Below are 23,586 nucleotides of genomic sequence, written 5' to 3' on the forward strand. Positions count from 1 at the left end.
GCGCCAATTTGCGTTGTGCACCGCTTCTCTGCACTTCCTGTTATCGGAAGGAACGGAGCAGAGTCCTCAGAGTGTTTACACATGTTAGGACCGGACAGCGCTACAGCTGGGTTCCGGATCTTTACTGAGAGAAATGTAACTGGTGTCAGAAGGGCTAATAGGCACCTCAGCAAAGTTCAGCTGAGGTGTAAAGGGGTTCTGCAGTATTTGTGTACCTAATTAACTTTTTTTATTTTTGTGTGCAGAAAAGGCTAAGTTTTAAAATTTAAAGAGACAGTAACGTTTTTCTGTTTTAATTTTTATTAAAAAATGTAAGAATTTTATTTGAATAATTCATCCATTGTGAGTCAGAATGGACCAAGAGGCCCTGCAAAGTGTCACTTGTTCCTTATGTTTTTGATGCCAATGTGGAACCACCAATCCCTTTCTGTTCCTCATGTGTTGAGATAATTTTAAATTATAGGGATGGATTTTTTTTTCTGAGCCAAGTCCTTCTAAGGCGGATGCTGTTCAGGAGTCTAATGACAATGTTCAATATATGCCACAACTGTCTCCTCAAGTGTCCCAAATTTTATCGCCCATACATGCAGTGCCCTGCGCTTCCTCTCAAACTCCACCTGGAGTTACCTTGCAAGACATCGCTTCTCTAATGTCATCGGCGGTATCTGATGCATTGTCTGCCTTTCCCATGCTGCAGGGAAAGCGCAAGAGGAAATGTTTTCAATCAGGGAATAAATAACAGTAGTGGCTATTCTGAATTTTTCTTCCCAGAAGCCTGAAGACAAAGATACTTCAGTGTATCTGAGGGCGAAATTTCAGACTCGTACAGTGTAATGCCTTTATCTGATACTGTAGTTGTTTCCTTCAGGTGTAAGCGTGAACACCTCTGTTTGTTACTTAAGGAGGTCTTAGCTACCCTGGACGACTCCGTCACTACCAGCGTAGTCAATCCTACAAAGTACAGTAAAACTAAAAAAGTATTTTGACGTGCCCTCCATGGTGGAAGTATTTCCTGTACCAGAAAGGGCTACAGAGATTATGGCTAAGGAATGGGAGAAACCAGGTATCCCTTTTTCTCCATCTCCTAATTTTAAAAGGATGTTTCCTATAGCAGACTCTATTAAGGAGTCTTGGCTGATGGTTCCCTAGGTGGAAGGGACAATTTCCACGCTCGTCAGAGGACTACTATTCCCATAGAGGATAGTTGTTTCTTTAAAAACAAAAGAATGTATATACACCAGGATTTACAATGGCTACCTGCAGTGTTAACGTCACTAGTGCGGCAGCATACTGGTTTGATGTGTTGTCTGTTTCTATCGGACAGACACTCCCCTCGAAGAAATCCAGGATTGGATAAGAACCTTGAAGTTAACCAACTTATTTATTACAGATGCTTCCCTTCAGGTTATTAAGCTGGGAGCTAAGATTTCAGGCTTCCTATATTGGTCCGCAGAGCATTATGGTTAAAATCCTGGTCTGCGGATGTCTCATCTAAGTCTAAACTTTTGGCGATTCCTTACAAGGGAAAGATTTTGTTTGGACCTGGTTTGACGGAGATAACTCTGATACTACGGGAGGTGAGGGATATTCACTCCCTCAGGATAAGAGAAATAAAAAGGACGTCAGAGTAATTTTCATTCCTTTCGAATTTTCAAGGAAAATCCTTCCACTCCCTCTTCCAAGCGTGAGCAGTCCAAGCCTTCCTGGAGACCCAATCAGTCTTGGAATTGGGGAAAGCAATCCAAAAAGCCTGCTGTTGAATCAAAGACAGCATGAAGAGCCTGCCTCCGATCCGGGACCAGATCTTGTGGGGGGCAGGCTTTCCTTCTTTGTTCAAGCTTGGTTTCGAGCTACAAACTGGAGTTTAAGATTTTTCCTCCCAAGGGCAGGTTCTGCCTTCAAGATTCTCTGCAGACCAGACAAAAAGAGAGGCGTTCTTACACTTGTACGGAACCTCTCCGACTTGGGAGTGATAGTTTCTGTTCCAAAGCAGGAACGAGGTCTGGGAGTCTATTCCAATCTGTTCGTGGTTCCCAAGAAGGAGGGAACCGTCAGACCAATTTTACCCATGAGTCTAATCAAGTTTCTCAGAGTGCTGTCTTTCAAGATGGAAACTATTCATTCCATTCTTCCTTGGGTCCAAGAGAGTCAGTTAATATGACCATGGTGGATTTAAAGGATGCTTACTTGCAGGTTCCCATCCACAAGGACCATCACAATTTTCTAAGGTTTGCCTTTCTAGACAAACACTTCCAGCTCGGGGCTCTTCCATTCGGCCTTGCCACAGCTCCCAGAATTTTCTCAACTCTCGGATGGAAGGTGAATTTGGAAAGAGTTCCTTATTTCTAACTACAAGGGTAGTTTTCTTCGGATCCATAATAGCCTTCTTATCAATAAAAAAATTCTGACGGAAGTCAGGAAATCAAGGAATTTTTCATTCTTGCCTAGCACTTCAGTCCTCTCCTTGGTCATCAGTGGCTCAGTTCATGGAGGTAATTGGGCTGATGGTAGCGGCAATGGACATCATCCTGTTTGCCCGTTTCCACCTCAGACTTCTGCAGTTAATCATGCTCAGGCATTGGAACGGAGATTATGCGGATCTGTCTCCGCGATTACAGTTGGAGCAGGAGACAAGGGATCTCTACTTTGGTGGTTGTCTCAGGATCATCTCTCCCAGGGAACCTGCTTTTGCAGATCTTCCGGGGTGATTGTGACAACAGATGCCAGCCTTCTGGGATGGGGAGCAGTTTGGGGCTCTCTAAAGGCTCATGGAACATGGACTTGGTCGGAGTCTGTTCTACCCATAAACATTCTGGAATTGAGAGCAATCTTCAATGCTCTCCTGGCCTGGCCTCAGTTAGCTTCGGCCCCGTTCATCAGGTTCCAGTTGGATAATATAACTTCAGTGGCTTACTCCACCCATCAGGGAGGAACTCAGAGTTCCTTGGCCATGACAGAAGTAGCCAAGATCATTCAGTGGGCGGAGACACACAATTGCTGTCTGTTGGCGATCCACATTCCAGGAGTGGACATCTGGGAGGCGGACTTCCTAAGCAGGCAGACCTTTCACCCGGGAGAGTGGGATCTCCATCGGAAGTGTTTTCCAGCCTGATTCTCAAATGGGGTCAGTCAGAATTGGATCTCATGGCTTCTTGGCAGAATGCCAAGCTTCCATGGTATGGGTCAAGGAGCCCTCAGGCTGTACTGATAGACGCTCTGACAGTACCTTGGAATTTCAGTCTCGCATACCGATTTCCTCCGTTTGCTCTTCTACCTCGGGTCATTGCTCGAATCAAGCAGGAGAGGGCGTTGGTGATCCTCCTTACACCAGCGTGGCCTCGCAGGATTTGGTATGCAGACCTGCTGGACATGTCATCTTTTTCACCTTGGAGACTTCCTTTGAGGAAGGACCTTCTAATTCAAGAACCCTTCTTTCATCCAAATCTAGTTTCTCTCAAGCTGTTTGCTTCAAGATTGAATGCTTAATTTTATCCAAGCGTGGATTTTCGGAATCGGTCATTGAGACCATGATTTAGGCTTGTAAACCTGTGACTAGGAAGATTTACCATAAGATATGGCGTAAATATCTATACTGGTGTGAATCCAAGGGCTACTCTTTGAGTAGAGTTCAGATTCCTAGAATTCTGTCCTTTTCTGCAAGAGGTTTGGAGAAGAGATTATAGGCAAGTTCCCTAAAGGGTCAAATATCTGCCTTGTCTATTTTGTTACATAAACGTCTGGCGGACTTCCCAGACATACAATCATTTTGGCAGGCTTTAGTCAGGATCAGGCCTGTATTAAAAACCAGTTACTCCTTCTTGGAGTCTTAATTTAGTTCTTAAAGTTCTTCAAGGGGCTCCGTTTGAGCCGATGCATTCCTTAGATATTAAGTTGTTATCTTGGAGTTTTGTTTCTTGTCGCTATTTCATCTGTTCGTAGATTTTCAGACCTCTCGGTACTGCAGTATGAGTCTCCTTTTTACATACTAAATTAGGGTTTCTCCCTAAAGTATTTTCAGACCGGAACATTATTAGGAGATTGTTGTTCCTTCCTTGTGTCCTAATCCTTCTTCTCAGGAGGAACGGCTTCTACACAATCTGGACGTGGTTCGTGCACTAAAATTCTATTTACAGGTGACTAAGGATTTTCTTCAGTCTTCTGTTTAACGTACGGGACAGAAGGCTACGGCTACTTCTCTTTCTTTGTGGCTGAAGAGTATCATTTGCTTTGCCTATGAAACTGCTGGACAGCAGCCTTCCGAGGGAGTAACGGCTCTTTCTACAAGGGTTGTTTCCTCTTCCTGGGCATTCAAAATGAAGCCTTATAGAACAGTTTTGCAAGGCTGCAACTTGGTCCTCTCTTCACTCTTTTTCAAACTTCTATAAATTTGACTTTTTAGCCTCGGCTGAGGTCGTTTTTGGGAGAAAGGTTCTTCAAGCAGTGGTGCCTTCCATTTAGGTTTCCTGTCTTGTCCCTCCCTTATCATCTGTGTACTCTAGCTTGGGTATTGATTCCCAACAATAATTAATGATGATCCGTGGATTCATCGTGTCATTAGAAAGAAAACAAAATGTATGCTTACCTGATAAATGTATTTCTTTCTTGACACAATGAGTCCACGGCCCGCCCTGTTATTTAGACAGGTTGTTAGTATTTTATAAACTTCAGACACCTCTGCACCTTGTTGCTTCCTTTCTCTCCTTTACTTCGGTCGAATGACTGGGGTGGGATAGAAGGGAGGTGATATTTATCAGCTTTGCTGTGGTGCTTTTTGCCGCATCCTGCTGGGCAGGAGTGATATTCCCAAAAGTAATTAATGATGATCCGTGGACTCATCGTGTCAAGAAATAAATACATTTATCAGGTAAGCATAAATTTAGTTTTTTCATTACTAGGGGTGTCGGACTTTGAGAATGACGACTGCAGTGATGGTATAACCAGCGTTCCATCTAATGCATCCCTTCCCCCTTCTCCTGCTAAGAGGTTCGATCACAGTAACGGAAATTTTCTGGAGACACGAGCAGTGCGAGAGTGAGTTAAATAAATTGTGGCAAAAAAAGTCTGACTCATTTCTACACCGCCACAAACTTACCTCTGTTTCCTGTGTCCACGTTATATTTATGCAACTTCTCTCTCCGCAATGTCACTTCCTCCTCTGCCCCAGCTCCTCTCATTTTATTTGGTGTTTTTTTATACTTGTTACTATAACCTTGTTAGTATTTATTTTATATGTCTTGTTTTTATTTATATATTTGTTTTGTATTAGCTCCTCACTAAGGTCCAATTACAAGTGGCTCCTGACAAATTTAAGGGACGGTAAACACCTTGAATTTTTTTAATAAAATGTTTAGTTACGCATAATATATTTTATTTATTTTGCCCCCTTTCATGTAATAATAAGCTCTGAAAACTGGGCCATTTCTAATTCTCAGAACATGAATGCAACTGCTGACTTCTCAAAGCTAACTGCTACATATCTGTCCCTAATTGGCTTTATCAGATAAAAACTGCAAAACAATGCATTTTATATTGCATTTATTACAGTGATCGTGTTGTCTGTAGACTAAAGCCCTGATTGGCTCCTCCAAATAAGGCAAATAGTGGGTGGAGCTTGATGATTGAAAAATAATTGCAGTAAGAACAATGTTTATTTGTTTTAAAAATGTTAAGACTTGGCTGATAAGTTATTCTATAGCAAAACAACAGAAATGTCTTGTAATTACAAGGTGTTTACTGTCCCTTTTAATGAGGATCTTATTATTATTATTATTATTATTCTTTATTTATAAAGCGCCAACAGATTCTGCAGCGCTGCCCATGGGTACAAGAATAAAAGTACAATGCAGAAACAATACAATAAAAGACAACATTTTACAGACAAATACAGGGGGCATTGAGGGCCCTATTCCTGTGGGAACTTACAATCTAGATGGGTAGGAGGAAGGGAAACAGGAGGTGGGGACTGCAGAGGTGAGAATGATATTAGTGAGGAGATAGATGAGGGCAACTGTTGGGTAAGTGAAGTTAGTTTGTTACTGAGTCGGGTGATAAGCTTCCTTGAACAAATAGGTCTTTAGGGAACGTTTAAAGGAGGAGAGGTTAGGGGAGAGTCTGACAGCTCGAGGAAGTGCATTCCGTAGGGTTGGTGCCGCACAAGAGAAGTCCTGTTGTCTAGCATGGGAGGAAACAAACAAAGCAGCATACTCGGCAAACAAAGTATCGAGCAGGAGGTAAATAGAAGATTAAAAGTCAATTTATTAGGTGTACAACAATAAAAACATAAAGGGCACAGCAGAACAGACCTGCACAGCTGACGCGTTTCTTGCTTCAACGGCACTTCATCAGAGCTGCAGAACAGGTGTTACTCACAGAATAAATTACCTGAGGAGGTGATTCCCCAGACCAATCAGGATCATAGTTGGAAACAGTTACCTAGTGACCTCCTTAAAGGGACATAATACTCATATGCTAAATCACTTGAAACTGATGCAGCATAACTGTAAAAAGCTGACAGGAAAATATCACCTGAGCATCTCTATGTAAAAAAGGAAGATATTTTACCTCACAATTTCCTCAGCTCAGCAGAGTAAGTTCTGTGTAAAAAGTTATACTCAGCTGCAGCTCAGCTGCAGGTAAAAAAAAAAGAAAGAAAGAAATGAACAGCAGCCAATCATCATCAACAGTTCTGAGGTCATGAACTCTTTTACTGTGATCTCATGAGATTTCACTTAACTCTCATGAGATTTCATTGTTAAGTTCCTTACACTAAATAGGGAAATAACATGAGTGTGCACGAAAGCTCGCTCCTTCCGCTGTCCCGGGACAGACATACTGATTTGTTGCTTAGAAGTCCTTTACAATGGGATGTGGCTACTGAGAAACTTTTGTGGTAAATTATCTTTCTTTTATACATAGAGATGTTCAGGTGATATTTTCTAGTCAGCTTTTTACAGCTATGCTGCATCACTTTCAAGTGTTTAAACATTTGGGTATTATGGCCCTTTAATATTAGTGAAAGCTAACACACACATATAAAATTGTAAACGGTAAAAGCGACTTAGTAACCTATATTCTCATTACAGAAAGGAAAAATGATATTAAGTATAAACACTTGAAGCTGCAAATAAGCTTTACAAATGAAGCAGAACGGAAGCTCAGCTTGTATCGTATTAGCCAAAAAATGCACTCGTGTAAATGACAAACACTATCAGTATATAAAGTGTATCTCCATACATATATAAAAGGATACATCTGCTTCATATTGAGTGTTTAGATAGTTTAGCACAAAATATCCTTACAGCGAGAGACACAGATTAAGAGACAAATTAGCCTTAGCGTAGCAAATCTAGAAAATATATACAGAAGAAATGTATATAGGAGATAATTTAGGTATTATCTATGAACAACTTCACATCACTAATTTCATTGATACCCATAGGTGACCCTGTTTTTAATTTATATATCCAAAACACCTCTCTTTTACAGAGAGCTTAGAACCTGTCCCCACCTCTTATTCCTACATGTACCTGTTCTATGCCTTGGAAACTGAAAGCATCAATACCAGCACTATGTTTAAAAAAAATGTTTAGCTACTGGGGTCTTTATACATTGTGTGTTTTTAGCATGGGAGGAGGTGATGGTAGAAGATGCAAGGAGCAGGTCATTGTTGGATCTTAGGGGGCGGGCTGGAGTATATTTGTTAATGAGTGAAGACAGGTAGGGTTGGGCAGCATTGGTAAGGGCTTTGTAGGTCAGGGTGAGAATTTTAAATTTAATTCTGCTGTAAATGGGGAGCCATTTAAGGGACTCGCAGAGAGGTGCAGCAGATACAGAGCATCGGGAGAGGTGGATTAGCCTAGCAGAGGCATTTAGGATGGATTGAAGGGGGGAGAGGCGGGAGAGAGGGAGGCCAGTAAGTAAGTTATTACAGTAGTCACGCCAGGAAATTACCAGGGAGTGGATTAGCTGTTTAGTAGTTTCAGCGCTCAGAAACGGACGAATTTTGGAGATATTGCGTAGGTGGTTGCGGCAGGATGAAGAGAGCAATTGGTTGTAGTGTATGAAGGATAGATTTGAGTCAAGTGTGACTCCAAGGCAGCGGGCTTGAGGTGATGGGGAGATAGTGGTGCCGCCAACAGTAAAAAAGAAAAGTTAGAAACTGGAGTAGAATTAGAGGGGGGGGGGGGGATTAGAAGTAGCTCAGTCTTGGACATGTTTATTTTTAGGTGATGAGAGGCCATCCAGGAAGAAATTCCAGATAAGCAGTTGCTGATGTGAGAATTAACAGAAGGAGAGAGAGCAGTGGTGGATAGGTAGATCTGGGTGTCATCAGCATTGAGGTGATAGTTGAAGATATAGCTACTGATAAGTTTACCCAGTGAGGAAGTATAAATATAGAAGAGTAGAGGGTACAGAACAGATCCTTGAGGTACTCCAATAAACAGAGGCAGTAAAGAGAAGTCGCCAGCAAATGAGACAGAAAAGGACCTATTAGATAAGAGTGGATCCAGGAGAGGGCAGTGTCACAGAGCCCAAGGGATCTGAGAGTCCGTAGCAATTTAATTCATATTAAGCTAAATTCTGATTGGCTCATGCAATTTTTACTACTGTATGTAAGAGCACAAGCAACTGACCTTGGTTTATTTCTGATAGGGCCTTATATGAGACATGAAATATGTAATATTCTATAACGTATTCCTAATCTGAGGCACAAAACGGGTACAATTCTGTAGTGCGTTTCTAGGTCTTTTAAAGTATTAGTACAAATAAAAGTTATGGTTTTAATGTCCCATGCTTATAGATCTGGTCTTTCATTGACCCAACCATAGGCTTTACTAGTGGACACTTCTGGTTCAGCAGACTCATGTGGGCCTTCAGAGTTCTTGAGCACTGCATATGTGGCTTTTTGAGTGATATTGGTAATTGTATTGCCTTAAAGCTTCTTTCTTCCAACAGACAAGCAATCTATGATCTACAGAAGGAAGTCACCCATTTAAGAAAACATTTAGAGAAATGCCTGAACAGTTCTCCAGCACAGGAGAAACCAGAGAAGAATCAGCCGTCTCCTACCTTCCAGTGAGTAACCTTTCGCCTAGAACTGACTAGAATATTCTGATTGCCTCAGGACTTCTTCCACTGATACCCATAACTGTCCTTGTCCATGAGTTAGAGACATGTAATCTAGTGAGCCGTGAGAAGAACTAAAGCAGACATAGAGCAGTCGTTCAGCCAGGGAATCAAGACACAGCACCTGCATTCTGTGCAGGACCAGGAAGTGCAGAGAGAGCATCAGTGGGATCCTACGGCATAGTCAGGTGGCTTAGGGTATGTCTTGTTGCAGAATTAAGCAGGAATTGTAGCTGGGCACATGGGTTCTTCGTTGTTGGGTTGGCTTTCTTGGGGGAGGTGTTGGATTAGTCCCGTGTCAGTTGGTGGGTGTGGTTGGGTAGAATGATGGTTGGGTCTGACATTTATGGGCAGGGTCTAGATGTCCCCAGTTTCTCATTCAAAAACCAGGAAATTAGAAGTATAGGGATAGCAAAATGTGCCAGTTCTGGCTGCAAAATCTGTAACAAATCAATACAAATGGTTTTAAAAATGTAAGTAATCTGCTAAACTTGTTAGATATTATAGGTTACTTTTAAGCTATATATATAGGGGTCTGCACCAATAGAGTACCTCAGGGGTCTGCACCAATAGAGTACCTCAGGGGTCTGCACCAATAGAGTACCTCAGGGGTCTGCACCAATAGAGTACCTCAGGGGTCTGCACCAATAGAGTACCTCAGGGGTCTGCACCAATAGAGTACCTCAGAAGTCTGCACCAATAGTGTACCTCAGAAGTCTGCACCAATAGTGTACCTCAGGGGTCTGCACCAATAGAGTACCTCAGGGGTCTGCACCAATAGAGTACCTCAGGGGTCTGCACCAATAGAGTACCTCAGGGGTCTGCACCAATAGAGTACTTCAGGGATCTGCACCAATAGAGTACCTCAGGGGTCTGCACCAATAGAGTACCTCAGGGGTCTGCACCAATAGAGTACTTCAGGGATCTACACCTATAGAGTACCTCAGGGGTCTGCACCAGTAGAGTACCTCAGGGGTCTGCACCAGTAGAGTACCTCAGGGATCTGCACCAATAGAGTACCTCAGAGGTCTGCACCAATAGAGTACTTCAGGAATCTGCACCAATAGAGTACCTCAGAGGTCTGCACCAATAGAGTACTTCAGGGATCTGCACCAATAGAGTACTTCAGGGATCTGCACCAATAGAGTACCTCAGGGGTCTGCACCAATAGAGTACTTCAGGGATCTGCACCAATAGAGTACCTCGGGATTCTGCACCAATAGAGTACTTCAGGGATCTGCACCAATATAGTACCTCAGGGGTCTGCACCAATAGAGTACCTCAGAAGTCTGCACCAATAGAGTACCTCAGAAGTCTGCACCAATAGAGTACCTCAGGGGTCTGCACCAATAGAGTACCTCAGGGGTCTGCACCAATAGAGTACCTCAGGGGTCTGCACCAATAGAGTACCTCAGGGGTCTGCACCAATAGAGTACCTCAGGGGTCTGCACCAATAGAGTACCTCAGGGATCTGCACCAATAGAGTACCTCAGGGATCTGCACCAATAGAGTACCTCAGGGGTCTGCACCAATAGAGTACCTCAGGGGTCTGCACCAATAGAGTACTTTAGGGATCTGCACTGGCACCATTGGTGTACCTCAGGGGTCTGCACCAATAGAGTACCTCAGGGGTCTGCACCAATAGAGTACTTCAGAGATCTGCACCAATAGAGTACCTCAGAAGTCTGCACCAATAGAGTACTTCAGGGATCTGCACTGGCACCATTGGTGTACCTCAGAAGTCTGCACCAATAGAGTACCTCAGGGGTCTGCACCAATAGAGTACCTCAGGGGTCTGCAATGACACCAATGGTGTACCTCAGGGGTCTACACCTATAGAGTACCTCAGGGGTCTGCACTGGCACCAATGGTGTACCTCAGAAGTCTGCACCAATAGAGTACCTCAGGGATCTGCACTGGCACCAATGAAATACCACAGAAGTCTACACCAATAGAGTACCTCAGGGGTCTGCACTGACACCAATGGTGTACCTCAGGGGTCTACACCAATAGAGTACCTCAGGGGTCTGCACTGACACCAATGAAATACCTCAGAAGTCTACACCAATAGAGTACCTCAGGGGTCTGCACTGACACCAATGAAATACCTCAGAAGTCTGCACCAATAGAGTACCTTATGGATCTGCACTGGCACCAATGAAATACCTCAGAAGTCTACACCAATAGAGTACCTCAGGGATCTGCACTGGCACCAATGAAATACCTCAGAAGTCTGCACCAATAGAGTACCTCAGGGATCTTAACTGGCACCAATGAAATACCTCAGAAGTCTACACCAATAGAGTACATCAGGGATCTTCACTAGCACCAATGAAATACCTCAGAAGTCTGCACCAATAGAGTGCCTTAGGGATCTGCACTGGCACCAATGGTGTACATCAGAAGTCTACACCAATAGAGTACCTCAGGGATCTGCACTGGCACCACTGGTGTACCTCAAAAGTCTGCACCAATAGAGTACCTCAGGGATCTGCACTGGCACCATTGGTGTACCTCAGAAGTCTACACCAATAGAGTACCTCAGGGATCTGCACTGGCACCAATGAAATAGCTCAGATATATTTACTGTAGCTGTGGATTACTTCAGGGATATGATCAGATATGATGGAGGGTTTGTTCTTGCACAAGTTGATCTCTTAGAGTATATGTACTTGGGGCCAATGTAGAAGTAAAGGGATATGTTCTGAATGCAGCAGAATACTTACTGGATCTGAGCAAGGATCAATAGATTATCTCAGTGGTATGTGCAGGGACCAGTAGAGGATTTCACAGATATGTAGAGAAGCTCAGGGATAATTACTGGCACCAGTGAATTATATCAGATCTTTCTACATATGCCAATTTGTAATTGCAGAGCTATTTAAACCAGTGGAGAACCTGGGGCCTGATATTATTATTTGTAGGAACATACATTATGATGATGGAGAATGCTTGTGGCCTTCAGAATGTCTGAAGACTTAGAAGTTAGTGACTGAATGCTATTACTTTTTCTTAGCAATTTGCAGGAGGAAAGAGTACCCCCGCTTGCTTTCCCTCAGCAGTCTCTGTTGACAGATAGTGTATCAACATTACAGGAGTTGAGAGCAGGTAAGTACACATCACCTGATTACCCTTTTGATGATGGAACACAACTATTTTCTTAGAGTGAATTGTTGTTAATGACACATTTTATCTCTCTCACAGAGTACCCTCGGACCAAAGTAGCTCCAGACGGCCCCAACCACGGCATCAAAAATGTTTGTGGGGCATACACTGGTGAGGAGAAAGTCTATGTTGGTAGTATAAGAGTAAAGGTCAAAAGAACAGAATGGGAACAGATAGTAAAGGAGTGGGCATAGGTAGGAAAGTTACATTAAGTAGTAGGGGGTATAATAAGGAGGCAAGATTACTGGTAGGACACATACTGAAAATGAGAAGGCACAGGTTAATAAGGGAGAGATATATAGGTAGGAAAGGAGAGTTACAACTGAGAAATGAGTGTTACCATCAGAAATGGAGAGTGCACATGTATGAAGGGAACATTACAGGACGGTAACAAAGTAATTATAAGAAATAAAGGAGAACAAATAGGAAAGGGATGGTTACAGGTAGGCAGATGATGGTTACATATAGGGAGATATGGTTTACAGGTAGGCAATGATAGTTACAGGTAGACAGATGAGGGTTACAGATAGGGGATGGTGGTTACAGGTAGACAGATGGTGGTTACAGGAAGGCAGAGGGTGGTTACAGGAAGGCAGAGGGTGGTTACAGATAGGCAGAGGGTGGTTACAGATAGGCAGAGGATGGTTACAGATAGGCAGAGGGTGGTTACAGATAGGCAGAGGATGGTTACAGGTAGACAGATGGTGGTTACAGGAAGGCAGAGGGTGGTTACAGGAAGGCAGAGGGCGGTTACAGATAGGCAGTGATATTACAGGTAGGCAGTGATATTACAGGTAGGCAGTGATGGTTACAGGTAGACAGTGATGGTTTACAGGTAGGCAGTGATGGTTTACAGGTAGGCAGTGGTGGTTTACAGGTAGGCAGTGATGGTTTACAGGTAGACAGTGATGGTTACAGGTAGGCAGAGGGTGGTTACAGGTAGGCAGTGATATTACAGGTAGACAGTGATGGCTACAGGTGGCAAAGGGTGGTTACAGGTAGGCAGTGATGGTTTACAGGTAGGGAGATATGGTTTACAGGTAGGCAATGATGGTTACAGGTAGACAGATGATGGTTACAGATAGGGGATGGTGGTTACAGGTAGACAGATGGTGGTTACAGGAAGGCAGAGGGTGGTTACAGGAAGGCAGAGGGTGGTTACAGGAAGGCAGAGGGTGGTTACAGATAGGCAGAGGGTGGTTACAGATAGGCAGAGGATGGTTACAGATAGGCAGAGGATGGTTGCAGATAGGCAGAGGGTGGTTACAGCTAGGCAGAGGATGGTTACAGCTAGGCAGAGGATGGTTACAGATAGGCAAAGGATGGTTACAGGTAGACAGAGGTCGGTTACAGATAGGCAGATGGTGGTTACAGGTAGGCAGTGGGTGGTTACAGATAGGCAGAGGGTGGTTGCAGATAGGCAGAGGGTGGTTGCAGATAGGCAGAGGGTGGTTGCAGATAGGCAGAGGGTGGTTGCAGATAGGCAGAGGGTGGTTGCAGATAGGCAGAGGGTGGTTACAGGTAGGCAGAGGATGGTTACAGGTAGACAGAGGTTGTTTACAGATAGGCAGAGGGTGGTTACGCAGAGGTTGATTACAGGTAGGCAGAGGTTGGTTACAGGTAGGCAGTGATGTTTTACAGGTAGGCAGTGATGGTAACAGATAGGCAGTGATGGTTTACAGGTAGGCAGTGATGGTTACAGGTAGGCAGTGATGGTTACAGGTAGGCAGTGGTGGTTACAGGTAGGCAGTGGTGGTTTACAGGTAGGCAGTGATGGTTTACAGGTAGGCAGAGGGTGGTTACAGGTAGGCAGAGGGTGGTTACAGGTAGGCAGTGATATTACAGGTAGGCGGTGATGGTTTACAGGTAGACAGTGATGGTTTACAGATAGGCAGTGGTGGTTACAGGTAGGCAGTGGTGGTTACAGGTAGGCAGTGGTGGTTACAGGTAGGCAGTGGTGGTTACAGGTAGGCAGTGATGGTTTACAGGTAGACAGACAGTGATGGTTACAGGTAGGCAGAGGGTGGTTACAGGTAGGCAGTGATATTACAGGTAGGCAGTGATGGTTTACAGGTAGGCAGTGATGGTTTACAGGTAGGCAGTGATGGTTACAGGTAGGCAGTGATGGTTTACAGGTAGACAGTGATGGTTTACAGGTAGGCAGTGATTGTTACAGGTAGGCAGTGGTGGTTACAGGTAGGCAGTGGTGGTTTACAGGTAGACAGTGGTGGTTACAGGTAGGCAGAGGGTGGTTACAGGTAGGCAGTGATATTACAGGTAGACAGTGATGGCTACAGGTGGCAAAGGGTGGTTACAGGTAGGCAGTGATGGTTTACAGGTAGGCAGTGATGGTTACAGGTAGGCAGTGATGGTTCACAGGTGGGCAGTGATGGTTTACAGGTAGGCAGTGTTGGTTTACAGGTAGGCAGTGATGGTTACATGTAGGCAGAGATGGTTACAGATAGGTAGAGGATGGTTACAGATAGGTAGAGGATGGTTACAGATAGGCAGAGGGTGGTTACAGATAGGCAGAGGGTGGTTACAGATAGGCAGAGGCTGGTTACAGATAGGCAGAGGGTGGTTACAGATAGGTAGAGGGTGGTTACAGGTAGACAGTGATGGTTTACAGGTAGAAAGTGAGGTTTACAGGTAGGCAGTGATGGTTACAGGTGGCGGAGGGTGGTTACAGGTAGGCAGTGCTGGTTACAGGTGGGCAGTGATGGTTTACAGTTAGTCATTGATGGTTTAAAGGTAAGCAGTGATGGGTTATAGGTAGTCAGTGATGGTTTACAGGTAAGCGTGATGGTTTACAGGTGGGCAGTGATGGGTACAGGTAGGCAGTGATGGTTACAGGTAGGCAGTGATGGTTACAGGTAGGCAGTGGTGGTTTACAGGTAGGCAGTGATGGTTTACAGGTAGACAGTGATGGTTACAGGTAGGCAGAGGGTGGTTACAGGTAGGCAGTGATATTACAGGTAGACAGTGATGGCTACAGGTGGCAAAGGGTGGTTACAGGTAGGCAGTGATGGTTTACAGGTAGGGAGATATGGTTTACAGGTAGGCAATGATGGTTACAGGAAGGCAGAGGGTGGTTACAGATAGGCAGAGGGTGGTTACAGATAGGCAGAGGATGGTTACAGATAGGCAGAGGATGGTTACAGATAGGCAGAGGATGGTTGCAGATAGGCAGAGGGTGGTTACAGATAGGCAAAGGATGGTTACAGGTAGACAGAGGTCGGTTACAGATAGGCAGATGGTGGTTACAGGTAGGCAGTGGGTGGTTACAGATAGGCAGAGGGTGGTTGCAGATAGGCAGAGGGTGGTTGCAGATAGGCAGAGGGTGGTTGCAGATAGGCAGAGGGTGGTTGCAGATAGGCAGAGGGTGGTTACAGGTAGGCAGAGGATGGTTACAGGTAGACAGAGGTTGTTTACAGATAGGCAGAGGGTGGTTACGCAGAGGTTGATTACAGGTAGGCAGAGGTTGGTTACAGGTAGGCAGTGATGTTTTACAGGTAGGCAGTGATGGTAACAGATAGGCAGTGATGGTTTACAGGTAGGCAGTGATGGTTACAGGTAGGCAGTGATGGTTACAGGTAGGCAGTGGTGGTTACAGGTAGGCAGTGGTGGTTTACAGGTAGGCAGTGATGGTTTACAGGTAGGCAGAGGGTGGTTACAGGTAGGCAGAGGGTGGTTACAGGTAGGCAGTGATATTACAGGTAGGCGGTGATGGTTTACAGGTAGACAGTGATGGTTTACAGATAGGCAGTGGTGGTTACAGGTAGGCAGTGGTGGTTACAGGTAGGCAGTGGTGGTTACAGGTAGGCAGTGATGGTTTACAGGTAGACAGACAGTGATGGTTACAGGTAGGCAGAGGGTGGTTACAGGTAGGCAGTGATGGTTTACAGGTAGGCAGTGATGGTTTACAGGTAGGCAGTGATGGTTTACAGGTAGGCAGTGATGGTTACATGTAGGCAGAGATGGTTACAGATAGGTAGAGGATGGTTACAGATAGGCAGAGGGTGGTTACAGATAGGCAGAGGGTGGTTACAGATAGGCAGAGGGTGGTTACAGATAGGTAGAGGGTGGTTACAGGTAGACAGTGATGGTTTACAGGTAGAAAGTGAGGTTTACAGGTAGGCAGTAATGGTTACAGGTGGCGGAGGGTGGTTACAGGTAGGCAGTGCTGGTTACAGGTGGGCAGTGATGGTTTACAGTTAGTCATTGATGGTTTAAAGGTAAGCAGTGATGGGTTATAGGTAGTCAGTGATGGTTTACAGGTAAGCGTGATGGTTTACAGGTGGGCAGTGATGGGTACAGGTAGGCAGTGGTGGTTTACAGGTAGGCAGTGGTGGTTTACAGGTAGGCAGTGATGGTTTACAGGTAGACAGTGATGGTTACAGGTAGGCAGAGGGTGGTTACAGGTAGGCAGTGATATTACAGGTAGACAGTGATGGCTACAGGTGGCAAAGGGTGGTTACAGGTAGGCAGTGATGGTTTACAGGTAGGGAGATATGGTTTACAGGTAGGCAATGATGGTTACAGGTAGACAGATGATGGTTACAGATAGGGGATGGTGGTTACAGGTAGACAGATGGTGGTTACAGGAAGGCAGAGGGTGGTTACAGGAAGGCAGAGGGTGGTTACAGGAAGGCAGAGGGTGGTTACAGATAGGCAGAGGGTGGTTACAGATAGGCAGAGGATGGTTACAGATACGCAGAGAATGGTTGCAGATAGGCAGAGGGTGGTTACAGCTAGGCAGAGGATGGTTACAGATAGGCAAAGGATGGTTACAGATAGGCAAAGGATGGTTACAGGTAGACAGAGGTCGGTTACAGATAGGCAGATGGTGGTTACAGGTAGGCAGTGGGTGGTTACAGGTAGGCAGTGGGTGGTTGCAGATAGGCAGTGGGTGGTTGCAGATAGGCAGAGGGTGGTTGCAGATAGGCAGAGGGTGGTTGCAGATAGGCAGAGGGTGGTTACAGGTAGGCAGAGGATGGTTACAGGTAGACAGAGGTTGTTTACAGATAGGCAGAGGGTGGTTACGCAGAGGTTGATTACAGGTAGGCAGAGGTTGGTTACAGGTAGGCAGTGATGTTTTACAGGTAGGCAGTGATGGTAACATATAGGCAGTGATGGTTTACAGGTAGGCAGTGATGGTTACAGGTAGGCAGTGATGGTTACAGGTAGGCAGTGGTGGTTACAGGTAGGCAGTGGTGGTTTACAGGTAGGCAGTGATGGTTTACAGGTAGGCAGAGGGTGGTTACAGGTAGGCAGAGGGTGGTTACAGGTAGGCAGTGATATTACAGGTAGGCGGTGATGGTTTACAGGTAGACAGTGATGGTTTACAGATAGGCAGTGGTGGTTACAGGTAGGCAGTGGTGGTTACAGGTAGGCAGTGGTGGTTACAGGTAGGCAGTGATGGTTTACAGGTAGACAGACAGTGATGGTTACAGGTAGGCAGAGGGTGGTTACAGGTAGGCAGTGATATTACAGGTAGGCAGTGATGGTTTACAGGTAGGCAGTGATGGTTTACAGGTAGGCAGTGATGGTTACAGGTAGGCAGTGATGGTTTACAGGTAGGCAGTGATGGTTTACAGGTAGGCAGTGGTGGTTACAGGTAGGCAGTGGTGGTTTACAGGTAGACAGTGGTGGTTACAGGTAGGCAGAGGGTGGTTACAGGTAGGCAGTGATATTACAGGTAGACAGTGATGGCTACAGGTGGCAAAGGGTGGTTACAGGTAGGCAGTGATGGTTTACAGGTAGGCAGTGATGGTTACAGGTAGGCAGTGATGGTTCACAGGTGGGCAGTGATGGTTTACAGGTAGGCAGTGTTGGTTTACAGGTAGGCAGTGATGGTTACATGTAGGCAGAGATGGTTACAGATAGGTAGAGGATGGTTACAGATAGGCAGAGGGTGGTTACAGATAGGCAGAGGGTGGTTACAGATAGGCAGAGGGTGGTTACAGATAGGTAGAGGGTGGTTACAGGTAGACAGTGATGGTTTACAGGTAGAAAGTGAGGTTTACAGGTAGGCAGTGATGGTTACAGGTGGCGGAGGGTGGTTACAGGTAGGCAGTGCTGGTTACAGGTGGGCAGTGATGGTTTACAGTTAGTCATTGATGGTTTAAAGGTAAGCAGTGATGGGTTATAGGTAGTCAGTGATGGTTTACAGGTAAGCGTGATGGTTTACAGGTGGGCAGTGATGGGTACAGGTAGGCAGTGATGGTTATGGGTAGGCAGTGATATTTACAGGTAGACAGTGATGGTTACAGGCAGGCAGTGATGATTTAAAGGTGGGCAGTGATGGTTTACAGGTAGGCAGTAATGGTTAAAGGTAGGCAGTGATGTTACATGTAGGCAGTAATAGTTTACAAGTAGGCAGTGATGGTTAAAGGTAGGCAGTGATGGTTTACAGGTAGGCAGTGATGGTTACAGGTAGGCAGTGGTGGTTTACAGGTAGGCAGTGGTGGTTTACAGGTAGACAGTGATGGTTACAGGTAGGCAGAGGGTGGTTACAGGTAGGCAGTGATATTACAGGTACACAGTGATGGCTACAGGTGGCAAAGGGTGGTTGCAGGTAGGCAGTGATGGTTTACAGGAAGGCAGAGGGTGGTTACAGATAGGCAGAGGGTGGTTACAGATAGGCATAGGATGGTTACAGATAGGCAGAGGGTGGTTACAGATAGGCAGAGGATGGTTACAGATAGGCAGAGGATGGTTACAGGTAGACAGAGGTCGGTTACAGATAGGCAGATGGTGGTTACAGGTAGGCAGAGGGTGGTTGCAGATAGGCAGAGGGTGGTTGCAGATAGGCAGAGGGTGGTTGCAGGTAGGCAGAGGGTGGTTGCAGGTAGGCAGAGGGTGGTTACAGGTAGGCAGAGGGTGGTTACAGGTAGGCAGAGGGTGGTTACAGGTAGGCAGAGGGTGGTTACAGGTAGGCAGAAGGTGGTTACAGGTAGGCAGAGGATGGTTACAGGTAGACAGAGGTTGTTTACAGATAGGCAGAGGGTGGTTACGCAGAGGTTGATTACAGGTAGGCAGTGATGTTTTACAGGTAGGCAGTGATGGTAACAGGTAGGCAGTGATGGTTTACAGGTAGGCAGTGATGGTTTACAGGTAGGCAGTGGTGGTTACAGGTAGGCAGTGGTGGTTTACAGGTAGGAAGTAATGGTTTACAGGTAGACAGTGATGGTTACAGGTAGGCAGAGGGTGGTTACAGGTAGGCAGTGATATTACAGGTAGGCAGTGATATTACAGGTAGGCAGTGATATTACAGGTAGGCAGTGATGGTTTACAGGTAGACAGTGATGGTTTACAGATAGGCAGTGGTGGTTACAGGTAGGCAGTGGTGGTTACAGGTAGGCAGTGGTGGTTTACAGGTAGGCAGTGATGGTTTACAGGCAGACAGTGATGGTTACAGGTAGGCAGAGGGTGGTTACAAGTAGGCAGAGGGTGGTTACAGGTAGGCAGAGATATTACAGGTAGGCAGTGATGGTTTACAGGTAGGCAGTGATGGTTACAGGTAGACAGTGATGGTTTACAGGTAGGCAGTGATGGTTTACAGGTAGGCAGAGATTGTTACAGGTAGGCAGTGGTGGTTACAGGTAGGCAGTGGTGGTTTACAGGTAGACAGTGGTGGTTACAGGTAGGCAGAGGGTGGTTACAGGTAGGCAGTGATATTACAGGTAGACAGTGATGGCTACAGGTGGCAAAGGGTGGTTACAGGTAGGCAGTGGTGGTTTACAGGTAGGCAGTGATGGTTACAGGTAGGCAGTGATGGTTCACAGGTGGGCAGTGATGGTTCACAGGTGGGCAGTGATGGTTTACAGGTAGGCAGAGATGGTTTACAGGTAGGCAGTGATGGTTTACAGGTAGGCAGTGATGGTTTACAGGTAGGCAGTGATGGTTACATGTTGACAGAGATGGTTACAGATAGGTAGAGGATGGTTACAGATAGGTAGAGGATGGTTACAGATAGGCAGAGGGTGGTTATAGGTAGGCAGAGGATGGTTACAGATAGGTAGAGGGTGGTTACAGGTAGACAGTGATGGTTTACAGGTAGAAAGTGATGGTTTACAGGTAGAAAGTGATGGTTTACAGGTAGGCAGTGATGGTTTACAGGTAGGCAGTGATGGTTACAGGTGGTGGAGGATGGTTACAGGTAGGCAGTGCTGGTTACAGGTGGGCAGTGATGGTTTACAGTTAGTCATTGATGGTTTACAGGTAGGCAGTGATGGGTTATAGGTAGGCAGTGATGGGTTACAGGTAGGCAGTGATGGTTATGGGTAGGCAGTGATATTTACAGGTAGACAGTGATGGTTACAGACAGGCAGTGATGATTTAAAGGTAAGCGTGATGGGTACAGGTAGGCAGTGATGGTTATGGGTAGGCAGTGATATTTACAGGTAGACAGTGATGGTTACAGACAGGCAGTGATGATTTAAAGGTGGGCAGTGATGGTTTACAGGTAGGCAGTAATGGTTAAAGGTAGGCAGTGATGTTACATGTAGGCAGTAATAGTTTACAAGTAGGCAGTGATGGTTAAAGGTAGGCAGTGATGGTTTACAGGTAGGCAGTGATGTTTACAGGTAGGCAGTGATGGTTACAGGTGGCGGAGGGTGGTTACAGGTAGGCAGTGATGGTTACAGGTGGGCAGTGATGGTTTACAGTTAGTCATTGATGGTTTACAGGTAGGCAGTGATGGGTTACACGTAGGCAGTGATGGTTTACAGTTAGTGATGGTTTACATTTAAGCGTGATGGTTTACAGGTGGGCAGTGATGGGTACAGGTAGGCAGTGATGGTTATGAGTAGGCAGTGATATTTACAGGCAGGCAATGATGATTTACAGGTAGGCAGTGATGGTTAAAGGTGGGCAGTGATAGTTTACAAGTAGGCAGTAATGGTTAAAGGTAGGCAGTGATGTTACATGTAGGCAGTGATAGTTTACAAGTAGGCAGTGATTGTTTACAGGTAGGCAGTGATGGTTTACAGATATGTAATGATGGTTTATAGATATGTAGTGTGGTTTACAGGTAGACAGTGATGGTTTACAGATATGTAGTGATGGTTTACAGGTAGTGATGGTTTACAGGTAGGCAGTGATGGTTTACAGGTAGGTAGTGATAATTTACAGATAGGTAGTGATGGTTACAGGTAGTGATGGTTTACAAGTAGTCAGTGATGGTTTACAGGTAGGCAGTGATGGTTACAGGTGGTCAGTGATGATTACAAGTGGACAGTGATGATTACAGGTAGGCAGTGATGGTTTACAGGTAGTAGTGATGGTTTACAGATAGGTAATGATGGTTACAGGTAGGCAGAGATGGTTTACAGATAGGTAGTGATGATTACAGGTAGGCAGTGATGGTTTACAGGTAGGCAGTGATGGTTTACAGATATGTAGTGATGGTTTACAGGTAGGTAGGCAGTGATGGTTTACAGGTAGGCAGTGATGGTTTACGGTTAGGCAGTGATGGTTTACAGGTAGGCAGTGATGGTTACAGGTAGGCAGTGATGGTTTACAGGTAGGTAGTGATGGTTAAAGGTGGGCAGTGATAGTTTACAAGTAGGCAGTAATGGTTAAAGGTAGGCAGTGATGTTACATGTAGGCAGTGATAGTTTACAAGTAGGCAGTGATTGTTTACAGGTAGGCAGTGATGGTTTACAGATATGTAATGATGGTTTATAGATATGTAGTGTGGTTTACAGGTAGACAGTGATGGTTTACAGATATGTAGTGATGGTTTACAGGTAGGTAGTGATGGTTTACAGGTAGGTAGTGATGGTTTACAGGTAGGTAGTGATGGTTTACAGGTAGGTAGTGATAATTTACAGATAGGTAGTGATGGTTACAGGTAGTGATGGTTTACAAGTAGTCAGTGATGGTTTACAGGTAGGCAGTGATGGTTACAGGTGGTCAGTGATGATTACAAGTGGACAGTGATGATTACAGGTAGGCAGTGATGGTTTACAGGTAGTAGTGATGGTTTACAGATATACAGGTAGGCAGAGATGGTTTACAGATAGGTAGTGATGATTACAGGTAGGCAGTGATGGTTTACAGGTAGGCAGTGATGGTTTACAGATATGTAGTGATGGTTTACAGGTAGGTAGGCAGTGATGGTTTACAGGTAGGCAGTGATGGTTTACGGTTAGGCAGTGATGGTTTACAGGTAGGCAGTGATGGTTTACAGGTAGGCAGTGATGGTTTACAGGTAGGTAGTGATGGTTACAGGTAGGTAGTGATGGTTTACAGGTGGGCAATGATGGTTACAGGTGGGCAATGATGGTTACAGGTGGGCAGTGATGGTTACAGGTGGGCAGTGATGGTTACAGGTGGGCAGTGGTTTACAGGTAGGTAGTGATAATTTACAGATAGGTAGTGATGGTTACAGGTAGTGATGGTTTACAAGTAGTCAGTGATGGTTTACAGGTAGGCAGTGATGGTTACAGGTGGTCAGTGATGATTACAAGTGGACAGTGATGATTACAGGTAGGCAGTGATGGTTTACAGGTAGTAGTGATGGTTTACAGATATACAGGTAGGCAGAGATGGTTTACAGATAGGTAGTGATGATTACAGGTAGGCAGTGATGGTTTACAGGTAGGCAGTGATGGTTTACAGATATGTAGTGATGGTTTACAGGTAGGTAGGCAGTGATGGTTTACAGGTAGGCAGTGATGGTTTACGGTTAGGCAGTGATGGTTTACAGGTAGGCAGTGATGGTTTACAGGTAGGCAGTGATGGTTACAGGTAGGTAGTGATGGTTTACAGGTGGGCAATGATGGTTACAGGTGGGCAATGATGGTTACAGGTGGGCAGTGATGGTTACAGGTGGGCAGTGATGGTTACAGGTAGGCAGTGATGGTTTACAGGTAGGCAGTGATGGTTTACAGGTAGGTAGTGATGGTTACAGGTGGGCAATGATGGTCACAGGTGGGCAATGATGGTTTACAGGTGGGCAGTGATGGTTACAGGTAGGCAGTATGGCATTTGTTAGTTTTGTTGGCATCTCACTAATACTTCTTTCTCAGGTACTTCATACCATGCCCCGGATCCTCCTGTGCCAGCCCCATGCCCACTGTGCCGTAGTGCTAGGAACCCAGGTACAGCTCACTGTCAAACATATGCACTAAGTGTCCCACAGTGTGCCACATATCTGCTCCTTCTGCACAGCTATATTCTGCACTCCTGAATCTACCCCCATAATTACCTCTGACATCCCCCAAGTAGTTATTTTTTTTGCAATAATTTCTAGAGCAGTGAGCAGCAGCTTCAACCTTCTCAATTTCT

General features: G+C 45.3%; 1 protein-coding gene across 2 annotated transcripts in view; it reads left to right on the forward strand.

Annotated features, from left to right (window-relative positions):
* AKNA (AT-hook transcription factor) overlaps nt 1–23,586 on the forward strand; it is a 203,982-nt gene that overhangs the window by 127,167 nt on the left and 53,229 nt on the right. For both annotated transcript variants that reach the window (XM_053695755.1, XM_053695756.1), the window contains exons 15-19: nt 4,896–5,031; nt 8,956–9,075; nt 12,143–12,234; nt 12,331–12,402; nt 23,328–23,399. In XM_053695755.1, coding sequence (XP_053551730.1) covers nt 4,896–5,031; nt 8,956–9,075; nt 12,143–12,234; nt 12,331–12,402; nt 23,328–23,399 — 492 coding nt within the window. The remainder of the gene's footprint in view (nt 1–4,895; nt 5,032–8,955; nt 9,076–12,142; nt 12,235–12,330; nt 12,403–23,327; nt 23,400–23,586) is intronic.

This window comes from Bombina bombina, chromosome 12 (genome assembly GCF_027579735.1).
Source record: "Bombina bombina isolate aBomBom1 chromosome 12, aBomBom1.pri, whole genome shotgun sequence".
NCBI classification, from domain to species: Eukaryota; Metazoa; Chordata; class Amphibia; order Anura; family Bombinatoridae; genus Bombina; species Bombina bombina.